This window comes from Diorhabda sublineata, chromosome 6 (assembly GCF_026230105.1).
Source record: "Diorhabda sublineata isolate icDioSubl1.1 chromosome 6, icDioSubl1.1, whole genome shotgun sequence".
NCBI lineage: Eukaryota > Metazoa > Arthropoda > Insecta > Coleoptera > Chrysomelidae > Diorhabda > Diorhabda sublineata.
Window position 1 is genome coordinate 25,486,420 of NC_079479.1, and position 15,892 is coordinate 25,502,311.

Genomic DNA, 15,892 nt, shown 5'->3' on the forward strand with positions numbered 1-15,892 from the left:
ATAAGTCCACTTCAATTAAGAAGATAATTACTTAAATCCAATTTTATAAATGTAATTGTATATTCAGAAAGAATCCGTAATTTATATACATCAAACTTCCCTCGTAGGTACACACGTTTTGTTTATCAGTATTCTTGTATAATGTAAAGCTATAAAAAGATTGTTGCCTACTTGATTACAATACGAATAATTAATAATAACATTAAAATATTAATTAAAAATATGAATAAAACTAAAAATAAATCTTATGTAATAATTTGAATTTTCCCGCCGTGTAGTGCTTTAACTTGCGCGATTGCACTGTGTACATTGAAATCATTGAAGCTGCATTTTTTAAATGTCATAACAATAGAAATACTTTTTTAAACTGATTTATATTTAATAATTAAACTTTAATGTGACTTTTATTAATATAATAAACATAGTCTTCCAAAACCGGTAATTTCTTAGTGTTCTTAATCGTAGTCTAGTGAAATATAATCGTGTCTAACCTCACTTTATATTTCTTAGTGAAACAGCAAGTTTTATATAAATTATTCGAGTTATTTATTTATAAGCGGTGTGAATTTAAATTCGAAATGATTAGTGAACAATGTTTAACTGATCACTGTGATAGTGTGAATTGTAATATAGTGCATACAAATATGAGGTCTACAATAACTTTCAGACCTAGGAGTTCGCTGGCTAGAGCTTTGTACGAAAAGCAAAGACACGACGAATATCTTGAAAAGTTTGATAAGAATGAGGTTTGTTTATTAATATTTCTCTTTACATAAATATTCATTACATAAGATCCAATTAATCACACAAGCGTCTATGAAAGTTTATAATCTAATTTTATTATTCTTAACATTACATGTATCGTATAATCAACTTTTACTGCATATTATAATTGAATTATAATAAACAAATGTGTATTATCTTTTTATATAAATAAAATAATTTATAAAATACTTATTTCAAATTTTCATTCTTGAATGTGAATGTACTTCATGGTGCAAGTTGTTAGACGGATTCCCTGTGACAAGTAGTTGGGTGGATCGAAACCGTTCAGAATTCTTTTTTATGCTTTGAAAGAAATTCTAATACTATTTTTGTCTACTTTATCTTTTATCTTATCGCTAGAATCGTTTTAATACTAATATTAAAACAATGATGGTACCATAGGTTTTCTATACGGATTATTGTATGAATAAAAGTAAGGTTAGAATGGGGCTGCGTAATTTAAGGAAAACTCTATATTGAAAGAATCGTAACACTGTAGACATAAGTGATAATATAGGGTGTTTCGTTAATATTGGGAAATATTTTGACATGCCAAATGCAGCTCTATATAAATACGTTATAATACAGGGTGTGCAATTATTATTAGGACATATTTAAGAATACTTACAGTAGCAATATACACTTGTGGACAGAAAAATTGATTCAAGTAGAACGTTCACGGTCAAAAGTCTCTAGCAAAAAATCTGTAGATTCCATTCTTTTTGTGAGTTCAACATCTCAAAGCCATTAGTTTTAGCTAAAAAATATTCTATGTATCGGTTCGCCGTTAAACCCCCCGCTACACTACCAGTTTCAATAAAAACTAACTTGGTTTTCGCTCAAACCACCTAGGAATTTCCTCAATAGCCACATTATTTATCCAACACTGCATGAATCTTTCTCATGGTTTTCTGTAAACTCGTTTTTTCTATCGTTACTAAGCAGGCACAGTCCAATTAACGTCTTCTCTGGAAAATCGTAGGGGGCCGATTTGGAGCCAGTACCTGGTCTTTTTGGCTCAAGGTTAGCTGCATTAAGTCTTCTCTGAGCTCTTGCCGGACTTGAACATTAGTGAGAGTTCGTTTTCACTTAAAGTTACCAGTATCTTGGTAATGACGGTAAAATCTGGGAACAGCAGACTGACTCATGTTCAGTACTCTGACTACTTCTCGCTAACTCTGACCTTGTTGCAATAGGGTGACCGCTTGAGCAGTTTTATCACTTGCTGAGTTCATTTTCAGATAGAATTCTTTTTGTTATTAATGGTGATGTGTATCGGTTGATGTTGGTACTAAGTTGTACATTAGCTCCCTCTTCTATTACCACCAATAGATAAAGAAAACCAAATGCCCCTTATCAGGTTATTGTAGATTATGTTTTGCTTCCTTCTGGTTATTTCCGATTAAAAAAGGATATGAATCCATGAATTCATGAACTCTTACCAGTTGACGCGGATATAAAAGGACATAAAAGTTCTTAATTTATAATTATCCTTTTCTTATACCAATCGATGTTGAGTCCAACTTTTCTCAGTCCTTTTTTCATTCAGAATTCTATAGCAAAAGAGAGTGATTTTCGCGATAAACATAAACTGCCGAAATGAAATATTCAAAAGGTAAATACTAATTTATTATTAAATAATTGTTAGTGATTATTGGGCGCAATTGGACACATAAAGAAAATTGTTGATAATTGGATCGAGCTACTGTGTTCAATTATTTATGCAATCATTACATTTGTGAATAGCGTACCAAAGAATGCTTTGTGAAGAAGATTTTTTTTGTAAATCCCTTGTACACGTTATTGTTGAAAAAGAAAAATCCAACAGATACGATTCAAAATTATATTTATTAACCTCGACATCAAAAGAATTGGAAATAACTACTCATTTATGATGATTACGATTGTGAGCCAAGTTGGCGTGTTTTAAATAATTTCTTTGGAACACATGTATGTTGTTAATGTTTTTAAGTAAGTATATGTTGAAATTTGTGTGGAATCGTGATTGGAATTTTTCATTTTCAGCACTAATTTGGGAAAAGTGTGGCTTGTTGTTAACCCTATAATATATCAGGTCAATAAGTTATATTAGTCCAGTCATTCTAATCAAAATTTACTGAAAATTATATAAAATTCCAATAAAATATTAAGTGCTCAATTAAACTGTTGAATCATCCAATAATCCAATTTACGTATAAAGAATTCTACATTTCTCCTCGCGAGGATGGGGCACAATTAGGAACGTTCCTGTTGTGGGATCGTGCAGATTTTGAGAATTTCACGTATTCAAAAGTAACAAATTTAATATATTTGATAGCACAGATTTTTTACAATGATTTTTTAAAAAATCATGAACAGAACTATTAGCAATTACAGTTTTTTTTATTGATGTCAATGTTCTTCTTTTTCTTTTTTTCGCGGCAACCTAGTACTTGCGTTCGAGCTGTCAAATATGCTGCGTTCGAGGTATTCGACACTAACAGTTCCTATCAATCTCTTCCTACAAAAAATCAATAGGATTGAGATCCGGGATCTACTAATACTCCTTTTGTCTCTTTCTCTTCATAATATCCTCTCTATAATTTAGAAATTAATCCATCTCCAATTAATGGCAAATCCGAAAGAACGGCATTTTGTTTTAAATTTTTTTTGTACTGTTCCTTCTTCAAAATTCAATCAATTTTAATCAAATTTCCAGTTTCATGACTAGAAAATCAACCCCAGACTATACTTGAGCTACAACGAAGCCTGATAGGGCATGATTGGGCACTGCGTCGAATGTAATTGTTCGTTTTGAACCGAATAGCTTAAACTTTGATTCATCGATACAAAGATCTTTCTCAGTCCAATTTCGATAGGCAAGTACCCACTGCATCAATTTTTTCTTGTTTTGTGGCTTTAGCAAGAGTTTTACTATTGTCAATGATAAAAAAACTCAGTGTTGTTCACTTTAATAATGGCAGAACGCACTTCACTGCTAATTTCAAGCATTTTTCCATTTTAAGACGTCTTCTCTGCAGTTGTTGTAAACAAACCCTTATAACCTCAGGTAATAATAAGTTGTGCTATTAGAAGCTGAATAATTATTATTAATCGATGGGAAATGAAAACAAAGGAATTAGTTACTAGCACCTCATAAAAATACTATTACCATGTGGCTCTAACGCAGCGATTGTCGATGTTTAAAAACAATATTTATTTTCGAATAACTTGGAACTAAATAAGATAATGGCTTTATTAGATATTCGATCTTAACAATAGAATGTGAAGGTTTTCATTCCTCTTATTCATCTCTGCCAGGAATCTTCGTCTTCTATTTCAAACGCTGCCAAGTGTAGTGCTCTGGAGTTCCGTAGTGTCTCCTCATACTTCGAGAGAGGTTTCGTCTCTGTGCAACATAATCTGCAAGCTGCATTATTTGCTAAGTCTGGTTAGTTTCCCAGGAGAGTCTTTGCCTGTCTCAGTAACTGGTTTACCTCTATGTACTTTCATTTACAATGCTTTCTATATTATTCTGTAGCTGATACAACAGAAGGGCTTAAGTCATATGAAGGATTTCTCTATCCCTACTTTATCGAGTTAATCCTTAATCGTGTTAATTATTTCGTTTCCCTCCACTTCAATGTGTATCTGAAACTTCATTTTTTTGCGTAGCTTGTTCAGCTTGTCCAGGCATTCCCATTGTTTGTTATAATTCTTATCTAGATTCAACAGTATTATTTGTTTAGTTCAAATTTTAATTGATTTGAATACTTTATCTTGAGAGAAAACTTTGGTGTAACTTACTTGTTTTATAGATCCAAAATAGACAAAAATGGTATATACATATATAGTCTTTTGAGTTTCAATTTGGTCAAAAATTGCTTATCTGAGTCCGATTTGATGAAAATTAGCTACTTCCATCTTAATTTTTAATTTTTTCTGTCTATTTCGGTCGAAAATATGGTTCTTTTGATCTTTAGAAATCACAATCTGATTTTCTGATCTTAATTTAAATAAAATGTAGTTTCCCAGATTATTTTCTACAAAATATATTTGTTTTCTGAGCTTAATTTGATCCAAATATTTTCAGTTTTCTAGTCGGTTAAAATATGATTTTATGAGCCTAATTTGGTCGAAATATGGTTTTCTGAGGTCTATCTGGATAAAATATAATTGTTTTCTGAATCAAATTTGGTCGAAATATAGTTTCTAGACTAATTTGTGGAAAATATGGTTATTCCTACCTTATTATGGACCAATTATTTTTGTTTTCTAAGCTTAATTTGGTGAAAATTTTATTTTTCTCTCTTACTTTGATCAAATTATGGTTTTCTGAGCTTTATTCGGATAAAATATGATCATTTTTTAAGCCTAATTTAAACAAAATATTGTTTTCGAGATTTTGGACCTCATTTTGAATCAAATATGGTTGATTTCTAAACTCAATTTGGATAAAATATGATCGTTTTCTGAGCCTAATTGGTTCAAAATATGGTTTCCGAGATTGATTTAGTCAAAATATAATTTTCCGAGCTTATTTTGGACCAAATATGGTTGTTTTCTAAGCTTCAGTTGGTTAAAATTTCATTTTCTGTTCTTAATTGAGTTGAAATATGGTTTTCTGTTCTTTATTTGGATAAAGTATGATCGTTTTCTGAGTCTAATTGGTTCAAAATATAGTTTCCGAGATTGATTTTGTCAACATATAATTTTCCGAGCTTATTTGGAACCAAATATGTTGTTTTCTAAGTTTCATTTGTTGAAAATTTCATTTTCTGCTCTCAATTGAGTCAAAATATGGGTATCTGTGCTTTATTTGGATAAAATATGACCGTTCTCGGAGCCTACTTTGGTCAAAATATGATTTCCTAGATTTGCTATCGGGCAGGATAATGATGTATAATTCTTATCTAGATTTAACTGCATATTATTTGTTTAGTTCAAATGTTTACTCCTTTTCAAAAACTAGTTTAAAATCCTTGCGTTGTTAGTATTTTAATTAATTTGAATACTTTATCTTAATAGTCGTTGTTATAGCCGTTTCTTTCCACATCGAATGAAAGAAAAAGTAAATGAAATGAAATCTCGGGCGAATTATACCCCGGAGGGGCTCTAATCTCGCAAACTGTCAAATGAGGCACGAACTGTTTAAGTGCTCACCTATCTGATCTTCACATTCGACGCTAAATCCACACTACATATCAATCTGTAAGGACTAATAGGATTAGTTTTACTATGTGGTCAGGCAATCAACAGACGTTTTTCGGAAACTGCGTCCAAAAACAGATCTCGTTTTAAGAATTGTTGAAAGATTATGTTGTGATAACAATAGGAAAACTTTATTTATGTTTTTTATTCGAGGAAATTTTATAATGTGATGTGTATGTAAGGTCATTATAGATATGATCACTTAAAAATTAAGACTTGTGGAGTTTACAAGAGGTTGGGATTCCATAATGCGATTCGCGTAGAAAGTTCTGTGCTTGGAAGGTCCTGATGTTAATAATAAGGTTTGAAGGAGCTTCAGCTCAGAGATATTTGTACAAACTCCGAATTATCTTGGGTAAAAGTCACTTTTGTCAGTTCAGTGTGGTTAATAATTGAGTTTTCTGAGTCAAATTCTGCCAAAAAATTCCTTTTAAGAATCGGCGTTGGTTCAAAATTGGCATTTCTGTCAGAAATTGAGATGTCTGGTTCCGGTTTGCTTTCCCAAGTCGAATTCAGCTTACAATTGGCTTTCTTGGTACTGAATTTGATAAAAAGTGGTTGTCCTGGGTTTAAATTTGGTCCATAATGAGGATTCTGATTCAAAATAGATTAAAAATTGCTTTTCCAAATCGAATTCAGATAAAAATTGACCTTTCTGATACTAAATTGAATAAATATGTGTGTTCTGAGAATAACTTTATAAGAAATTGAGTTTTCTAAGTCAAATTCAGTTGAAAGTCGATATCAGGTGAAAATTGACCTTGCTGATCTAAATTGATTAAATCTGTCTGTTCTGAGTATAATTTTATCAGAAATTAAGGTTTATGAGTCAAATTCGGTTAAAAAAAATGCTTTTCCAAGTCGAATTCAGGTGAAATTGACTTGCTGATACTAAGTTGAATAAACCTGTCTGTTCTGAGTATAATATTAACAAAAATTCAGTAAAATTTGGTTAAAAAATTGCTTTATCAAGTCGAATTCAGGTAAAAATTGGCCTTTCTGATACCAAACTGAATAAATATGTATGTTCTGAGCATTATTTTATCAAGAATTGAGTTTTATGAGTCAGAATCGGTTAAGAAATTGCTTTTCTAAGAGGATTTTTGCCTAGTAGTTATTCTAGATTCTAGATTTTGTGAAAAATGTAGTTTTCTGAGTCAAATTCGGTGAAAAAACTATTATTCCAAGTCAAATTCAGATAAAAATTGGCCTTTCTGATACTAAATAGTATAAATTTGTCGGTTCTGAGTATATTTTTATCATAAATGTATTCAAATTCGGTCAAAATATTGCTTCTCCTAGTCGAATTCAGGTAAAAATTGGCCTTTCTCATACCAAACTGAATAAATATGTCTGTTATGAGAATAATTTTATCAAAAATTGAGTTTTATGAGTCATAATCGGTTAAAACTTCATTTTCTAAGAGGATTTTGGCTAAAAGTAACTTCTTGATTCAATTCTGTGAAAAATGTAGTTTTCTCAGTCAAATTCGGTTGAAAAATTGCTTCTCCAAATCGGATTAATCTAAAAATTGGCTTTCCTGATAGTTAAGGACACACTGTAGTATAGTGGTTCAGTGAAAACAATTTTAAGATGCGCTTCCTCTCAGTCTATACACTTTCTAATATCAGTAATTCTAATTTTCGAAAATAATATTAAAAACACAAAAAAATAAGCAGTTCAAATACTTTCTCAATTACTCAATGCGTTTCTAGATTTCCATCGATTCTTTTCGCTACTATTTGGGGTGATACCCCTAGAAATAACCACTCGAAATTATAAAACCCCCAAAAAATGAACGAAATGACGATAATTGAGTTTGCACAACCACACTGGATTATTTATGTAATCTATTCGCGATGGGGGAATTAAGTGCCATCAGAACCAACCAGTCACTATAGGGATTTTTAAATCCCAATGCTTTTTCGCGAAAAAAAGCGACAAAGAAAGAGGAGATTTGACGTAGGTGGGTCCAGGGACGTTCTCTTATTTTTACATTATTTTACAAAATTATATATTATTCAAAGTATTGATATTTTTTTCTACTACACCCATGTTAGATGGTAAAGCTGATGATGTGGACAGTCGCGCAGATTTCAAATCCTTTGATTTTTCAGTCGGAAAAGTCCTTAAGCATATTAGTGGTATCGTTTCAATATGGTTCTTTAAGTTAAAAAAGAATTTTTAAAGCATGTAAGCTTTCATGAAGCAATTTCCTTAACAATTCTATCGAACTCTCTCCATAATAATACATCTTCTATTTGAACCGGATCGATAGATAGTAATAATTAAATAAAAAGATTCGAAGCTATTTTAGAAACTTCAAACATAGATAACAATTTATTCATAACTATCTCATACGAAATTGAACAAAAGTGGTTTTCCCGAATATAATTTTGCTAAATATTGTGTTTTCTATATCGAATGTTTGAAAGTCTTTCAGAAAATTGCTTTTTTAAGACGAATTTGCTTAAAAACTGGCTTTCAGGATACTAAATTGACAAACGTGGCTTTTCAAAAATCAATTCTGTGAAAAATTGAGTTTTCTGAGTCAAATTCCGTCAGAAAATGATTTTATAAGATTTTTCGTACTGAAAATTGGTTTTTCTAATTATAAATTGGACAAAATGTAGCTCTCTTGAGTATAATTCTACCAAAATGGAGTTTTCCTAACTAAATTCAGTCAAAACTTGTTTTTTATAGGGTTTTTCACTTTTTTCCCAATTTCTGATAGTAAATTGGATATAGGGTAGCTCTTTTGAGTTTCATTTTATCAAAATGGGGTTTTCTGAGCCCAATTCAGTCAGAAATTGCTTCTATAATATTTTTTACGCTGAAAATTGGGATTTCTGATAGTAAATTTGATATGGAGTAACTCTTATGAGTTTAATTTTATCAAAATGGAGTTTTCTGAGCCCATTCCAGTCAGAAATTGCTTCTATAAGATTTTTTACGCTGAAAATTGGCTTTCCTGATACTAAATTGGACAAAAAGTAACTCTTCTGGGCTTAACTTCATCAAAAATTGAGTTTTCTGAGCTAAATTCGGTCAGAAATTGCTTTTATAAAGTTTCATACGCTTAAAATTGATTTTCCTGATACTAAATTGGACAAAATACAGCTCTCCTGAGTTTAATTTTATCAAAAATGCGGTTTTCTCAGCCAAATTTGGTAAAAAATTGCTTTTATATGGTTATTTAGCAATAGTGATTTTAGTTAAACTTACGTAGTTATACCAAAAAATTTGTTTTCCTTATACGAAATCAAAAATTGAGTTTACTGACTTAAAATCGGTCAAGTATTGAATTTCTATGTCGAATATGTTTTTGTTGGCTTTTCTGTTACGTAATTGTAGAGAAGTCACTTTCTTGAGTGGTTATTAAGGCTCAAAATTGGTCTTTCTTTTACTGAATTAGGTAAAATGTGGCTTTCCTGGATTTTGATTTGTTCAAAATTGGGTTACTTATCTGAGTCAAAAACTTTGGCTAAAAATTTGCTTTCCTTCTACAAAAAGTGGCTTTTCTGGGATGAATTGTATTGAAAATTGAGGTTTCTGGTTCCAATTTTGTGAAAAATTGAGTTTTCTGAGTCCAACTGTACCAAAATTTGGTTTTCCAGATACTAAATTGGGTAATATTGGCTTTTCTGGGTCCATTTCTATGAAAAATTAAGTTTTCTGAGTCAAATTCGATCAGAAATTGTTTTTCTAAAGATATTTAGGCTAAATTGTGCAAAAGTGGCTCTCCTGAATTTAATTCCCACAAATTTTCAGTTTTCTGAATAAAACTATACATACTAAATTGGACAAAAATGTCATAAAAGTACTACACCTAATTATTGAAATGCTGACTTCCTTCTGGTCACTTACCAAAACACTTGAGTGGACCGGGAACTCTCCTTGGTTGTTTTATAAATTTTGGACAAAAATATCAATCAAAATTACCCGGTAGGTTCCTCAAGACATTTTGTTTTAGTGTATTTTATTATCTATACGAACTCAAAATATATTTAGAAACACTATAGATAGCAAACACACGCACCTAGTAGGAAGTAGTAATAACAATTTAATAATAATTATTAACAAATATTGACAAATATAAGATAAAAAAATAGAATAGAATATTATATTAATAATAACGTCATTGTTAAATAATCTTTATTATCCCGATAAGAATAATCGTTATGCATATTTTGAGGTTATCGCATTCAGTTGCCGATTTAAATTTGAAGAGTGTACATAAGTGAATTGAGTGTTGTATATTAAAAAAAAATGGTTTTTGGAGAAAATGATAAATTAAAAATGAACGTGAGTATTTGCACTAATAATATTAATGATTTCCCATCTCTTTACTCAACCCCTAATCCTTTTTTAATTAAAAAATTAGTATAAATTTCAATATAGTCTCTATCAAGCTTAAAACATTTTCCCATTAATGTTTTATTATTTTTAAACTCATCTGGGAAGAAAGATATTTCGATTTTAAATTTTGTTATTCGTTTGGGGGGGACAAATCTGGCATATATGAAGGATGATCAATTGTGTACGTTGAGAGAAAACTTTGGTGTAACTAAAAATAGTATATATAGTCTTTTGAGTTTCAATTTTGCCAAAATATCCTGAGTTTAATTTGGTCAAAAATGGTTTATTTAAATCCAATTTTATGAAAATTGGCTTTCTTCTTAATTTTCAATTTTTTCTGTCTATTTCTGCCAAAAAAATGGTTCTTCTGATCTCTAGTCAAGTCAAAGTCTGATTTTCTGAGCTTAATTTGAATAAAATTTAGTTTACCCAGCTTTATTTCTACAAAATATTTTTGTTTTCTGAGCGAAATATTATTTCCATTTCCATTTGGTAAAAATATTATTTTCTGAGCCTAATTTGGTCATAATATGGTTCTCCGAGATTAATTTGGTCAAACTATCGTTATTTATGTGCCTAATTTGTTCCAAATAAGATTTTCTGGAGTTACCTGATCTTATTCTGTACCAAATATGTTTGTTTTCTAAGCTTAATTTGGCGAAAATTTTATGGTTTTCGAGGTTAATTTGATCAAAATATTATTCTTTTGTGGTTAAATTGTTCTAAATACGATTTTCTGAGATTAATTTTATCAAAATATGATTTTCTAAGCTTAATTTGGGAAAAATTTTATGGTTTCCGAGGTTAATTTGATCAAAATATTATTCTTTTGTGGTTAAATTGTTCTAAATACGATTTTCTGAGATTAATTTTATCAAAATATGATTTTCTAAGCTTAATTCGGGGAAAATTTTATGGTTTCCGAGGTTAATTTGATCAAAATATTATTCTTTTGTGGTTAAATTGTTCTAAATACGATTTTCTGAGATTAATTTTATCAAAATATGATTTTCTAAGCTTAATTTGGGAAAAATTTTATGGTTTCCGAGGTTAATTTGATCAAAATATTATTCTTTTGTGGTTAAATTGTTCTAAATACGATTTTCTGAGATTAATTTTATCAAAATATGATTTTCTAAGCTTAATTCGGGGAAAATTTTATGGTTTCCGAGGTTAATTTGATCAAAATATTATTCTTTTGTGGTTAAATTGTTCTAACTACGATTTTCTGAGATTAATTTTATCAAAATATGATTTTCTAAGCTTAATTTGGGGAAAATTTTATGGTTTCCGAGGTTAATTTGATCAAAATATTATTCTTTTGTGGTTAAATTGTTCTAAATACGATTTTCTGAGATTAATTTTATCAAAATATGATTTTCTAAGCTTAATTTGGGGAAAATTTTATGGTTTCCGAGGTTAATTTGATCAAAATATTATTCTTTTGTGGTTAAATTGTTCTAAATACGATTTTCTGAGATTAATTTTATCAAAATATGATTTTCTAAGCTTAATTTGGGGAAAATTTTATGGTTTCCGAGGTTAATTTGATCAAAATATTATTCTTTTGTGGTTAAATTGTTCTAACTACGATTTTCTGAGATTAATTTTATCAAAATATGATTTTCTAAGCTTAATTTGGGGAAAATTTTATGGTTTCCGAAGTTAATTTGATCAAAATATTATTCTTTTGTGGTTAAATTGTTCTAAATACGATTTTCTGAGATTAATTTTATCAAAATATGATTTTCTAAGCTTAATTTGGGAAAAATTTTATGGTTTCCGAGGTTAATTTGATCAAAATATTATTCTTTTGTGGTTAAATTGTTCTAAATACGATTTTCTGAGATTAATTTTATCAAAATATGATTTTCTAAGCTTAATTCGGGGAAAATTTTATGGTTTCCGAGGTTAATTTGATCAAAATATTATTCTTTTGTGGTTAAATTGTTCTAACTACGATTTTCTGAGATTAATTTTATCAAAATATGATTTTCTAAGCTTAATTTGGGGAAAATTTTATGGTTTCCGAGGTTAATTTGATCAAAATATTATTCTTTTGTGGTTAAATTGTTCTAAATACGATTTTCTGAGATTAATTTTATCAAAATATGATTTTCTAAGCTTAATTTGGGGAAAATTTTATGGTTTCCGAGGTTAATTTGATCAAAATATTATTCTTTTGTGGTTAAATTGTTCTAAATACGATTTTCTGAGATTAATTTTATCAAAATATGATTTTCTAAGCTTAATTTGGGGAAAATTTTATGGTTTCCGAGGTTAATTTGATCAAAATATTATTCTTTTGTGGTTAAATTGTTCTAAATACGATTTTCTGAGATTAATTTTATCAAAATATGATTTTCTAAGCTTAATTTTATCAAAATATGATTTTCTAAGCTTAATTTGGGGAAAATTTTATGGTTTCCGAGGTTAATTTGATCAAAATATTATTCTTTTGTGGTTAAATTGTTCTAAATACGATTTTCTGAGATTAATTTTATCAAAATATGATTTTCTAAGCTTAATTTGGGGAAAATTTTATGGTTTCCGAGGTTAATTTGATCAAAATATTATTCTTTTGTGGTTAAATTGTTCTAAATACGATTTTCTGAGATTAATTTTATCAAAATATGATTTTCTAAGCTTAATTTGGGGAAAATTTTATGGTTTCCGAGGTTAATTTGATCAAAATATTATTCTTTTGTGGTTAAATTGTTCTAAATACGATTTTCTGAGATTAATTTTATCAAAATATGGACATCATTTTGGAACAAATATGGTTGTTTTCTAGACTTAATTTGGTGAACATTTTTTTCTGGTTTTAATTTGATCTAAATAAGGTTTTCTGAGCTTTATTTGGATAAAATATGATCATTTTTGAAATAAAATATGGTTTCCGACATTAACTTGGTCAAAATATGATCCTTTCTGTGCTTAAATTGTTCATTCATTTTCTTGGCTTAATTTGGTCAAAATATTATTTCTGAGATTAATTTATTCAAAAAGTCATGTTTTGAGCTTTATAAGATTAAAATATGATTTAGATCTGGTTTGAATTGATGGAGAATGGCTTGTTTGAGATGAATTTGGCAAAAAAAATTTCTATTTTAATTAACTCGAAAATTGAATGTTTTTCTTTCATTTCAGTGAAAAAAATGATTCTTCGGAATTTTATGTAATGAAAATGATTTTCTGAGCTTACTTAGGTCAAAATATGATTTTATAAGCATAATTTGGTCGAAATAATTTTCTCATTTGCTACTGTGATTGTCGTCTTCTTAGTCAATTGTTGCCTAAAACTGACGTTTTGTTTGACTTTTGGTTTTCTCTGTTTGATTTGGTTGAAAAATTGCTTTTTTGTAGTTAATTAGGTCAAAACTTGATATTTCTGACTAAAATTTTATGAAAAGCTGCTTTTTTAAGTGAAATTATGTTAAAAATTGGTTTTCCTAATGTAAAATTGTGTTGCCTGAGTTTAATTTTGTCAAAAATTTGGTTTATTTGAATAAATATTTAAAATTGTCTTTTCATAGTTTATCTCCGTCAAAAATTTCTTTTTTCAATTAAAAAATTGCTTTTTTAACTGTACTTAGGTCAAAAATCTGTATTCCTGATACTAAATTGGATATAAAGTTGTTTGCGAATGAATTTTCATCAAAAATTGTTCTTAGATTTGTCGCTTAAAAATTAGATAAAACCTAGATACTTTTTAGCTTCGTCCCTGGGTCCTGTTTGTATTTTTGAAAAAAATTGTCTCGAACGACAAAATCATTCAGTTTTTGTGTTCTACCCAGTGAAACTGTCAATTAGGAAATTATTTTTCTCTGATGTATGCACTTTGGAAATATCACAATTAGTAATTCTGTTAATTTTACGAAAACGCAGAGTCACTGTTTTTCATCGAAAAATATACCTTCCCATTTCGAAGTAGAACTAATCGTTCCATACCTTAATCAAGATTCATTAATTACTACCAGACAGTTTAATTGTCATTTGAAACGAACGCTTCGTCATTTAAATACGTTTTAATAACTGTTCTCTATTGTTTGCCCGGATGCTCATTAATCAGATCCTACTGAAATTAAAAAAAAAACACTCCCGGGCTTTTTTTGTTTCCGACATTTCTTTTCCATATTATTACAAACGTTTGTCGTAAATCCCCTTTAGAAGATCCTTAATTGTTGTTGACAGGTGAGAAAAAATATCTTCACGAGAGGAAAATACTCATAAGTGTCCCACTTCATTGAACCTCTACTGCAAATAAAAGCCCTACGAAACTTTGGTTCAAAATGTAAATAATTTCTTTTATGAGACGGATGGTGCTGGTATTTCAAAACTTTTTGCATTCACCTAGTATTATCAACTTTATCGTAACGAATTTTATAACCCGAAGAAAAGTGTATTAATCTTCAGTCTTTCATTCTTCTTCGTTGACGCTAGAGCTAGATAAAACGCGTTTAAATATAATTGCCGCCAATCTCACTAAATCATAAAAACTAATTGCTAGCAATTACTCCCTAGACAATGTTTCAGATCATTGGCTTCTCTACCAAGGTGACTGATATAAATATGTAATACAGAGTGTCCGTAAAATAACATTTCGTAGTCGTATAAAATGAAGATTCAAATTTCCTTCCATTTAAAATTCACTTTCCCGGAAGTGGCGCTTCAGCCTCAGAAAACAAAATGGTACAACATAGCAAAACTTTAAGAGAAACTACAATTACAAAATAAGTATGTAGTTCAAGTCCCCACGAATGGACGGAATCTTCCCATCCCTCCTTCAAAGAGTACAGAAGGTTATCTTACCACATTTGATTCGCCCTAGTAGAAGCAATCTAGAGCTAGGGTTCATACCAGAGCCTTGGAGAAGGGCCATTTCCTTCTCTAGGAAGAAAAAACTCAACCTCAAGCCTATCAAGCTAGTCCGGCAGGTCATTGAGTTAAAAATAGGGAAAATATTTGGGGACAAAAACCCTAATGGTATGCAGAAACTTGCTGGAATTGGTGTTGTAACCCAAAGATACTACTGTGGATATACACGGCAATTGTGAAAGCAATCACCACATATGGGACAGCGGTTTGGGGTACTAGAACTAGTTTGAAAACTACGAGGAATAATCTCTCCATGGTACAAATACTGGCTTGCATATGTGCAACCGGGACCATGAAATCATGCCCAACAGCTCACTAGAAGTGATTTCAAATCCCCCACCTCTCTACATAATAAAGGAAAGCGTGGTAGAAAAAACATCACTTAGAATCTTCAGACACGAAATCGCCAAAAAAAACCGTCCCTCAATAATAACCAAACTTGGGAGGCGCCTCAGGATAATGCATCGAAAAAGTTTTGAGAAAAAACTTACCTCAATACATTAAATGGTATATATGGTGGAAGTTTTGGCAACAAACCAAGCATTTTTCAAGCAGAAATTTATGCAATTGAAAAATGCGTCTAGTTCAATTTATACAAAAACTGTCGCAAATAGAAAATCATCATTCTGTTCGATAACCATTAGAGCTTCAAGCTCCAATAACATAAAATCCAAACTCGTTTGGGATTGCCTAAAAAATT

General features: G+C 29.9%; 1 protein-coding gene across 2 annotated transcripts in view; it reads left to right on the plus strand.

Moving 5' to 3' along the window:
* Window positions 1-299: 299 nt before the first annotated feature.
* Window positions 300-15,892, plus strand: part of LOC130445058 (protein-L-histidine N-pros-methyltransferase) — a 145,294-nt gene continuing 129,701 nt past the window's right edge. Inside the window, exon 1 of one of the 2 annotated variants that reach the window (XM_056780547.1) lies at window positions 300-746. In XM_056780547.1, the coding sequence (XP_056636525.1) occupies window positions 579-746 (168 nt within the window). In that variant the 5' untranslated portion in view covers window positions 300-578. Of the gene's footprint in view, window positions 747-10,162; window positions 10,261-15,892 lie in introns of those variants that run through there. The other variant, XM_056780548.1, reaches the window with a different exon arrangement.